Source organism: Crocodylus porosus, unplaced genomic scaffold (genome assembly GCF_001723895.1).
Source record: "Crocodylus porosus isolate Cpor-Errol unplaced genomic scaffold, CroPor_comp1, whole genome shotgun sequence".
NCBI classification, from domain to species: Eukaryota; Metazoa; Chordata; order Crocodylia; family Crocodylidae; genus Crocodylus; species Crocodylus porosus.
The window spans coordinates 1,387,718-1,397,750 of record NW_017728953.1 but is presented as its reverse complement, the minus strand read 5'-3'; the positions used below and the strand labels follow the sequence as shown (position 1 = coordinate 1,397,750).

Genomic DNA, 10,033 nt, shown 5'->3' with positions numbered 1-10,033 from the left:
TGCTGCGTGCACAGCTGCTCCAGCTGGGGTGGCACATCTGCCCCACGAGACAAAGCGCCCTGTGCTGGCTGGAGCCTGACTCGCCACTGCCTTCCTCCGCAGGATGTTCCGGCGGACGTACACGGCCGTGGGACCCACCTACTCCGCCTCTGTCCTCAACTGCCTGAAGGTACTCGGTGCCCGGGAGCGTCTCTTGGCACTGCCCGGAGGTGCCTGCCCGCCCTGGGACTCCCCAAGCTTGCCCAGCCCCATCCACTGCGACCATGGAAGGTGCCTGGCATTGCTCAGAGGCGAGACCTGCCCTCTGGGAACTCCCGAGGTGCCTAGCACTGGGATGCTGGATGCTACGGGCAGGGCCCAGAGCTCTGGGTATCACAGGAGATGGCACCTCCAATGTCCTGTGCCCACTGCTCCTTTGTGCTGTGGCTCAGGGGAGCTCGGATCCCAGCACGTGCTCTGACCTATGTTGGTAAGGCTAGCCATAGGCAGCCTGCGACTGCCTGGCCTGGCTCCATCCAGCCTCTTGCCATCATGGCACCTGTGTGGGTTCCCCCCAGCCTCTGCCAAGTACAGCTGGCAGGGCCCTCGCTGTCTCTAAGGGGAGCATTGGTGCCCTCCTTCTTGCCCTACCCTCATTGATACATCGCTGCCCAGCTGGGAGCTGTGCCATGGGTCCCAGACTGGGGATGGCCCCCAGAGCATGGTCCGGCTACATACCAGCTATGCCAGGGTCCTAGGCTGGGCATGGTGATGGGGCTTCTCCCCCCAGACCCTCGACCTGTGGTGCTTCGACGTGTTTGCACTGAACCGGGTGACGGACGACCATGCCCTGCGCACCATCGTCTTTGAGCTCTTCACCCGACACAACCTCAACAGCCGGTTCAAGGTGAGCCCTGGGTGGGCACTGGTGACCCATGGGGTCCCCATGCACCTCAGGCCCAGCTGGGGAAGGGGCTTCAGGGGAATGGTCTGGGGGCTGAATGGAGATTGCTGTGACCCTCAGGGCTTCTTCACAGCCTGCGAGGGCATGTGTGTGCGCACGTGTGCGCCTCCCTGCATGCTTGGATGTGCTTGTGTGTGTGTGTGTGTGTGTGCACATAGGTTTGCATGTATGAGGATGGGCATGTGAGTGCGTGTACATGTATATCTTCACAGATTTGTACTTATCGATTGTAAGTGTGTGTGTCCGTCCATGTGTAGGGGAAGCTCTGTATGTGCAAATGCATGTGAGCAGCTCTGTTTGGGTTTGTTTGCACTTGTGTATGTCTGGGTACGTGCCTGAGCTTGCATATCTACATATACGTGCATGTGGTCTGTGTGAAGGTATGTGTTGTGTACACCTGGGTATGTGTCTGTGTTCATGAATGTTTCCATGTGCATGGGTGTCCTGTGTGTGTGTGTGTGTACATGTGCTGTCTGTTTCTGTGCATGTGTGTACCTTGTTGAAGAGCTTGTTTGTCTGTGTGCATGCCTGTACCCTGTCTGAGTGTGTTTTGCATGTGAGCTCTGCATGTGTGCGTACAAGCATTTACCCTGCCTGAGAATGCTTGCTTGTGTGTGTGCCGTGTGTCTCTCTGGCTCCCACCTCTGCACGCGCTGTGCACAGCTTCCACCCACGGCCTGGTGACTGACAGGCACGTCGTGAGCTCCGCTGCCAGCGGGAGGCTCTAATCGGCCACCTGGGACTGCTGCAAGCAGACGCCTGGGGGGAACTGAGGGCAGGGCCGGGGCGGGGGGTGTCCGTGGTGCGCCTCTGCCTAAGCCCTGAGCACTGCTGGCTCCAGCACGGGCATGTGTGTACGGTGGGACGGCATACGTGTGCCACATATTCATGTGGTCTGGACCCGGGCGCTGCGTGGCTGAGTGGTGGGAGCAGGACAGGCCATGTACACCCCTGTAATGCATCTCCTGCTCTGTTCCCATCTCCCCAGATCCCCACGGTGTTTTTAATGAGCCTACTGGACGCGCTGGAGGCTGGCTATGGCAAGTACAAGAACCCCTACCACAACCAGATCCACGCGGCCGACGTCACCCAGACCGTGCACTGCTTCCTGCTGCGCTCTGGCATGGTGGTGAGCATGGGCTGGGGTATCTCCGCTAGCCAGGGACGAGCGGGGCAGGGATCCGTCCTCCCTGGTGGGCTCTGGGCTGGACCCCAGAGCTGCCGTCTCGCCCCCCTGGGGCTGGTGGTTCGCAGGCTATGGGGGATGCAGGAGCTGGGAGCAGCTGGTCCCCGAGGCAGGGACCAGGCACTTCCCTGTCTGAGCTGGAGCTGCCTGGGTCTGCGACAGTGCAGGACTCCCTCTAGCGACGTTGGCAATGGCCTGATGCACAAGAGAGCCCGTTGCAAGCTGCAACCCTTCTCCCACGGCCCCATGTCAGGCCAATGCCACGTCCCCAGGGACCCTGTTGCTGGCTGGGGACAAGCAAGGGGGCAGTAAGAAGGGTGGGGGGCATCAGGTTGCACCACTGATGCCAGCTGTGCCGTGCTGCAGCACTACCTGACGGAGATCGAGGTCCTGGCCATCATCTTCGCTGCTGCCATCCATGACTACGAGCACACGGGCACCACCAACAGCTTCCACATCCAAACCAAGTGAGGGCTGTGGGGTCCTGCCTGGGGGCTGGGCGGGGGAGGGGACCCTGGGCTGGGCACAGATGGATGTGGATTTGGTGCTGGGGGGAGCTGGGCTGAAGGGGCGGCTGTCCCTGCGTCCCTGGTCCTGAACAGGGGTTCCAGCACAAAGGGGACTGGACTCGCTCCACCTTGTGCTGGGGGGGACCTGATCCTGCCTGCACCACATCCTCTCGCCCGCTCCCTGCTGACTGCACGGCCGTGTCCCCTTGGCTCCATGCCTGAGTCACCCGCCCCCTTCCCAGGTCCGACTGCGCCATCCTGTACAACGACCGCTCGGTGCTGGAGAACCATCACATCAGCGCCGTCTTCCGCATGATGCAGGACGACGAGATGAACATCTTCATCAACCTCACCAAAGATGAGTTTGTGTAAGGCACGGGTCTGCCCCCCACCCGATGCGCGCGCACACCCCCGGCTGGCGGGACTTGCCCGTGGCCTGTCCCTAGCTCAGCGCCTGGCCATGCGTCAGTGCCGAGTGGACTGCGTCAGGCCATTTCTAGTCCATCCATCCATCCATCCATCCATCCATCCTTTGCCCCCGCAAGGCTCTTTTCTCACAGTGACCTTGGCAATGGTCTGATGCCGAAACAGCCTCGCTGCTGGGTGAGCCCGTTGCAGGCTGCAAGCTCAGCCCTGGCCCCTCCTGATGGGGAGGGGGTTGTGACCATGACCCTGAGGTCCCTGCCAAGAGAGGGACCCTCTGGAGGTCATTCCCCCAGCTGGGAGCCTGCGATGGGGACCCCCGGGCAGCGCTAGCCCTACTAGGCCTGGGCCAGCTATGATCGTGCCTCTGTTTCTCTCCCCGTGCCAGGGAGCTGCGGGCACTGGTGATCGAAATGGTCCTGGCCACCGACATGTCGTGTCACTTCCAGCAGGTGAAGTCCATGAAAACCTCCCTGCAGCAACTGGAGAGGTGAGTTGGGGGCGGGGGGAAGTCAGGGGTGTGTGTGAGGCAGGAGAGCCCAAGGTACATATGTGGCTCCACGTGTAGGGGCGAAAGGGGGTGGCAGCTTGTGCCATGGGCGGGTTTCCTGTGGGGGCAGTGCAAGGTGTGTGGCAGGGACGAGCTGCCCCTCACGGTCCCTTCTCCCCTGCCCCGACCTCCGCAGGATCGACAAGTCGAAGGTGCTGTCCCTGCTGCTCCACGCGGCAGACATCAGCCACCCCACCAAGCAGTGGACGGTGCACAGCCGCTGGACCAAGGCACTGATGGAGGAGTTCTTCAGACAGGTGCCAGGCCTGTGTGACCTCTCTGTCGCCCTGTCCTGCTGGCTGGGGACCCTTGGCCAGAGTCTGGCTGCCCTGCCAACCCTAGGAACATGCTGACGCTGCCCAGGGGTGCTCTGCACCAAGCCTGGACCTGCTGCCGTCAAAGCAGACGGGCACCCGGGGAGCTGCAGCCTGCCGTGGACGCTGTTGTGGTCCGTCACGGCTGCCTGTGCTGGGCTGGCAGGCTGCGGCTCTGGACCCAACCTCCCCTCCCTCGCCCCCGCTTCTGGGCAGAGCCCTCAGGGCTGCCTCCCTTCAGCCTCCGATGCAACGTCCGGCGGGGACCCAGGCAGCTAGACCCCTCCAGAGGGAGGATGGAGCTGAGACCCCCTCCCTGTCAGCTGGCACCCTGAAGTGGCTCTGTCCCCAGCGAGCTGCAGCCCCCAGGCCAGGGTCAGCTCGGAGTCGGTCCTGCCCCCTCTCCCTGGGTGCAGAGTCCAGAAACGTGGGCACAGGAGTCGGGGGCCTGACTTCGCCCCGAGGCCCCTCTCCCTGGCAGAGGACCCAGGAGTCCTTTGCTGGGGTGGGCTGTGCTCACTGCCCATCCCAGAGCTACCCCTGCCGCCCTTTCCCGGGGCTCGGGCCAGCTGCCACGTGGGAGGGGAATCTGGCCTCGTGAGGGAACGCTTGAATGCCCTGGTAAGGGCGACCTGAGGAAGGGACCCACGTGTCCCGGCCCCGTGTCTGGTGCCGGGGGGTCCCACGGGCTCCGGCGTCCGGCTAGGCTCATCGCCGTCTCCTTGTGTTGCCAGGGGGACAAGGAAGCCCAGCTGGGGCTGCCCTTCTCCCCGCTCTGTGACCGCACGTCCACGCTGGTGGCTCAGTCCCAGATTGGTGAGTCGCTGCCCGCCCCCCCGATGCCCATGCCTCCTGCCCCATGGCAGCACGCTCTAATGCCCCCTCTGCCCCACTCCAGGGTTCATCGACTTCATTGTGGAGCCCACCTTCTCGGTGCTGACGGACGTGGCAGAGAAGACCGTCATCCCGCTGGTGGAGGAAGGCTCCAAAGCCAAATCCAACCCCTCCAGTCAGCAGGCCAGGTGGGTACTTGTGTGGGCAGGGCAGGGTGTGAGACCCGTGGTGTACCACTCTCCCGGGCTCCCTGCATGTTGGGGACTGCCTGACCCTCGTGGTTTGCATCCCAGAGCTTGGGGACAGCGAGGGAACTTGAAACACAGCGAAGGGAAAGGAACTTGCAGCAACCTGTGGCTTAGAAACTAGAAATCCTGGCTCTCAGGCCCCACACAGCCCCTTGGCATAGCCTGGGCATGTCACTGCCCCCCCGGGAGTGGCTGCCTGTGTGTGATACCATCACTGGGGCAGCAGCAGGGGCTTGGTCCCTGGAGCTGTACAGCTCCAGCATTGCAGATCCCCAGTGCCCAGAGATCCTTGCAGCCGCATCCCGAATCGCTGGGGCAGGAATACACCCAAGAGCTTTGGTGGAAAGCTGCCCCACTCCTGGCGACTGTCTATGAGCCTAGAGCTTCCCTGCCCGAAAGCGTGCCCGCAGGGGCTGACTTCTTCGAGGCCGGGGGAGCCCTCTCGGGGGCTCCTCTGGCCTCAGGCAAAGTCAGGATGTGAGGGAACGGCTCCTTTTGAAGCCGCCTGCGATAGCTGGAGACAGCCGGGTGTGTGCGGATCCCCCTGCGCCGGGCTGACGGCTCTCGCTAGTCGGTGCTGGGAGCTCATGGACTGTCTGGGGTCTGAGCGAGCCCCGGATGCCATGGCTGCCCCTCCTCTCCCCGCAGCTCCCAGTGGCGGCAGCCGTCGGTGGACGAGCACACGGAGCTGGGGGACATCAGTGCCAACATTGCCAGCTTCCGGGCCACCTGGTCCAAGTACATCCAGGAGAACAAGCAGAAGTGGAAGGAGCGGGCGGCCAGCGGTAGGCGCCAGGCGGGCATCCGGGCGGGGACGGACCAAGGTTTCCACCCAGGCCAGCCCTGGCACGGGTCTCCCTGCCCTGGATGGCAGAAGGCAGGGGGCCTAGTGTGTGAGCCTTGCCCTGGTGCCATGTGGGGTGCATTGGGCATCCACAGTCGTGGAGGAGTGAGGCTGGAGCTCACCTAGTGCCTGGGGCAGGATCAGCCCTGCCCAAACCGACCCAGACACTTCCATCCTCTAACCCCACAGCAAAACTTCCTTTGGCCCTGAGACAACAGCAGACATCACACCTGCACCTGCTACGGGGAAAGCAGGGGGGTACATCCTGCTGCTGCAAAGGGTGTTCATGTCCCCTCGAGAGGATCCCAGGCAGAGGCCATGCCCCCACTATAGAGGAAGGCAAAATGCCCCCAGACTGGACCAGTCTGACCAGCGATTCCTTCCTGACCCCAATGCAGCATTGGTCTGAGCCTGAGCCGGGGGGCAAGCCCCCAAGGCTTTGGTGCCAGCAGGAGCACTGGCACAGCCCAGTTGCCATCCCCAGCCTGGGCTGCAGCTAGCACCTTGGGGGGAGACTTAAAAACTCCCCTGACACTTCCCTCACAGGGGTGTAAGTCCTTCCCAGCCCCATGCAGGCTTTGTCCTGCCCTGGCCTGGGACCAGGGTGTGTGCCCAGCAGTGGCTTTGTCTCTGCCTGCCTGGAGCTGGGGGCTAGGGGCTAGGGGCAGCGTCGGCACCGGCAGAGGAGAAAGACACGGCCCCCCCAGCCAGCTGCCCATCTGCCCCCCCCTCCGCAGGGATCACTAACCAGACGTCCATCGAGGAGCTGTCGCCCTGCGAGGAGGAGCTGCCCACGCCCGAGAATCGGCACAACCATAACGGCGATGTGGAATAGCGGGGGCTGCCCGGTGAGCTGGGGCGCATGGGAGTGCTGGCTGAGCCGGGCCCGCAGCAGGGGAGGACGAAGTCTGGCCCAGGAAGGCCCTGGGGGTGGGATCGGGGCCGTGAAACAGGGGCCAGAGGGGTCAAGACCTCGGCAGAGGAGCCAAGCAGTGGAAAGCAGCCGTGCCGACGGGAGGGGAGATGCTGCCCTGGCCTGGCCTCACAGTCTCGCTTGCAACAGCAGGTCCCTTTCCGCCAGAGCGACACCACGTAGTCCAAAGTCTTTGACGCCATCGAAATCCGCACCATCCCTGGGCAGGAGCCGCTGGGCCGCAGGGGCGCGAGGACAGCGGGCGCCGCTCGGGCATCCGCAGGGACGCAGAGACACCCAGCAGGCACCAGCCCGCAGCTGGAGCTGCCCTGGAGCCGCGGCCCACCCGCCTGCCCCACTCCTTCCTGGGGCACAACAGGCTTTTCACTGCCAAGCCAGCACGGGCTGGGGCCAGCTCGGGCTTGGAGGCTTGTTCCCTCCGGCCCGTGGGAGACCCCTCGGGCTGTGGCAGGGTGCGCGGGGAGGAACGGGTCCAGCTGCGCACAGACCCCTGGAGCCAGGACAGTGCCTGGGACCCCTTGTGCCCTGCCACCCCCGCAGTCGGGGTCGTGCCCTCCTATCCCGCACGGTTCCTGAATTAATCACATCAGTGTCACACGGATGCTGCCGCTGTCCCCACCCTCCAAATTCCCCCCTGACCCCAGTTGCAATCAGACACCAGTGTCAGGGCTCAGCCCCGCAAGCTCACTGCCCCCCTGGCACTGGGTGCCCGGGTGCGTACGGGTCAGGGGCTTGATTCCCCGCGGCGTACAGCTCTCTCTGTTTTTGTAAGCCCCTTTCGGGGCCGGATTCTGCTGTCCTCCCCCAGCTCTCCCCTGTGTGTCTGGGGTGGGATCCACGTGGATGTGAGTGTGGTGTCGCGGGACGTGGGTCTGGGCTTGGCTCTGCTCGTGGAAGTTGTATGCAGCCCCTGTTACATGTGTGTGTGGAGCGTGTTGGTCTGTGGGGCCTGGCATGGAGGCAGGGGGGGGGTGTTACCCCATGGACAAGGGCATCCCATGTGTCCTTTGGGCCTGGTCCTGCATGGAGCCAAGACAAGAGCTTAGTTTAGTGTCTCCCCCTCCTGGTGCTTCTCCCTGCAAAGAACCCAGGAGTCCTGCAAGCCAGGGGCATGAGAGCAGGACCCTGGGGGCAAAACTCTGGGCCAGAAGGGACCCCCAGTGGGTGGGGGGCACTAGCAGAGCTGGGAGGGGGGCATGGCACTACCCAGGGCAGGGATATCACCTGTGTGTGGCAGGCACCAGTAGAGTAGGGGCAGGAGAGCGGGGCCAGGGGTGAGAGGCACCAGCAAGGCCATGGGGATCAGGAGACAGGGGCGGGAGGTGCCGGCTGCCCCTGGAGCTGGCCCTGGCCCTCCCTGCCCCGCCTTGGGGCACTGAGCCCCTAGCCCTCCTCCCCGAGCACTTCCTATCCTGGGCACAACCTCAAGCAATACCAAGCCAACTGGGGGCCAGGACTCCTGGGTACTTCAGGAAGACCAGGAGGGGAAAGGGGCACATCCTGGGTTTTTTCCATGGGGCAGGAAGGAGAGTGGGGCCTCGCAGGGCTGGGAGCAAGGGCACCTGGTTCTTTTCAAGCACGGGACACCACATGGGCAGCGTTCAAGATGGCTGCAGTGGCCCTAGCCCTTGGGATTTGGGAGCTGTGAGCCCATGGGGACCCCAGTTCACCGCAGCCTGTTCCTTCCCCCTGGGGTCACCGTCCGGCGCATGACGCTGTACCTGGCTCCTGGCTCGGGGAGGCGCTTTTTGGGGCCCAGGATGTTTCCTGCCTCTCCCAGCTGGGCCGGTCTCTGCCACGGGTCCTGTTGAGAAGTGCCCGGACAGCACCAAGGCCATGTGTCCCATCCTAGGACCCACCCACCAGCACCTTGGGGGCCCTATCCTGGCCTCCCAGGCTGTGGGAAGCAGGCATGAGATGTCCACGTGGGCCCCTGTGGGAGCAGGCAGGGCTTAGCGCTAGGGGGAAGCAGAATTGGGCCTGGCCTGCCCTGGTGCTCCCATGGCCCCTGCCCTGCCACTCTCCTGGTACTGTACATAGCATCACTGCCGCCATGGCTCACCCCGCGCGCCCCGCCCTCGGCCCTCTCCCGTGCCGTGCCGCCGTGTCTCCCAGCAGCTCCGCATCCCAACGCCGCAGACGCCAGCCCACGCGCATGTACCGGCCACGCGCACCGCGAATTAAAGGAACCACATGAGCAACTGCCCGAGGCCTGAATGCCATGCGCCAGCTCTGCCTGCCCCTCCAGCCGGGGGCTTCAAGCTTCCCCAAAGGGAGGAAGGGCCAAGAAGTGCTTGTGGGTGGAGGGGAGAGCCAGGACACCTGGGACCTGCATCGGTTCCTGGGGAGGGAGGAGGTCAGCCCGGATCCAGGACCAGGGGGTTGGGGGGATCCTGAGATCCAGGACTCTTGGGCTCCTCCCAGCTCTGGTGGGGGCAGCAATTGTGGCTAGAAAGCGGCATCCCAAGATCCAGGAGTCCTGGGCTCTCCCTTGCTAGGGGGGAAGGCAGCAAGGGGGGTAATTGGGGCTAGGAGGGGTCCTGATTCCTGGGCTCTCCCTGGCTATAGCGGGGCAACAAAGTGTGTAATTGTGCCCAGAAGTGTGTGGCGGGAGGGCAGGGGACTCCTGGGTTCTCCCCGGTTCTGGTAGGGGTGAGGGCAGTAATCATGTTTAGGAGGAGGGCCAAGATCCAGGACTCCTGGGCGCTGCACCAGCTCCTGCTGGGGTCCAGCTGGACCCAGACACTGGGGAGGGGCCCAGCACTGGTGGCTACAACACAGGATGCCCGGGGGCCTGGTTTGCCGGGCAGTGAGGGGGAACCCTGCTCCTCCTCTGCAGCAGGTGCCAGGAACGGGGGCTGGACACCCAGTGGAGCCCCTGGCGGGATCGCGGTGCCGGCAGCTCAGCCCTGCCTGCCCTGGTGTAGACGAGGCTCTGCGGCCAGCTGGCTGGGGTAAGGAGCAGCGTGGCCTGAGAAGAAGATCCCTTTAATACAGATCCCATGGGCTCCAGCCCGGCCTAGCCAGTGCCCCCCGCCCGGCCCAGGTGCTGGGAGCGGGGCAGCAGCCCCCAGCGTGGAGGGGAGGGCTGCGGGGGGCATCCGTGCAGCTGCCCCGTGGCCCAGCAGCAGGTGAAGGTCATGGCCATGCAGGTGGCGACAAGAGCTCGGGAAAGCACCACCGGGGCCATCCCGCCCCATTCAGCACCTGCAGGGAGAGCACACGGTCAGTGCTGCGGGGCAGGACCC

The 10,033-nt window shown here is 64.2% G+C and overlaps 1 protein-coding gene across 1 annotated transcript; it reads left to right on the top strand.

The window, feature by feature from the left end:
- The first annotated feature begins 103 nt into the window (after window positions 1-103).
- On the top strand, window positions 104-7,754 carry PDE1B (phosphodiesterase 1B). Its single transcript, XM_019556487.1, has 12 exons — window positions 104-169; window positions 770-886; window positions 1,932-2,072; window positions 2,496-2,596; window positions 2,881-3,006; window positions 3,450-3,551; window positions 3,748-3,868; window positions 4,660-4,741; window positions 4,824-4,947; window positions 5,656-5,792; window positions 6,589-6,699; window positions 6,915-7,754. Exons 1-11 carry the CDS (start codon window positions 104-106, stop codon window positions 6,684-6,686), a joined length of 1,215 nt encoding a protein of 404 aa, XP_019412032.1. The 3' UTR covers window positions 6,687-6,699; window positions 6,915-7,754.
- The last annotated feature ends 2,279 nt before the right edge of the window (window positions 7,755-10,033 follow it).

Coding starts and splice junctions, on each gene's coding strand:
- PDE1B (XM_019556487.1), top strand. CDS start 104: ATGTTCCGGCGGACGTACACGGCCGTGGGACCCACCTACTCCGCCTCT. Junction 2,073..2,495: donor TGCTGCGCTCTGGCATGGTG/GTGAGCATGGGC, acceptor GCCGTGCTGCAG/CACTACCTGACGGAGATCGA. Junction 5,793..6,588: donor GAAGGAGCGGGCGGCCAGCG/GTAGGCGCCAGG, acceptor CCCCCTCCGCAG/GGATCACTAACCAGACGTCC.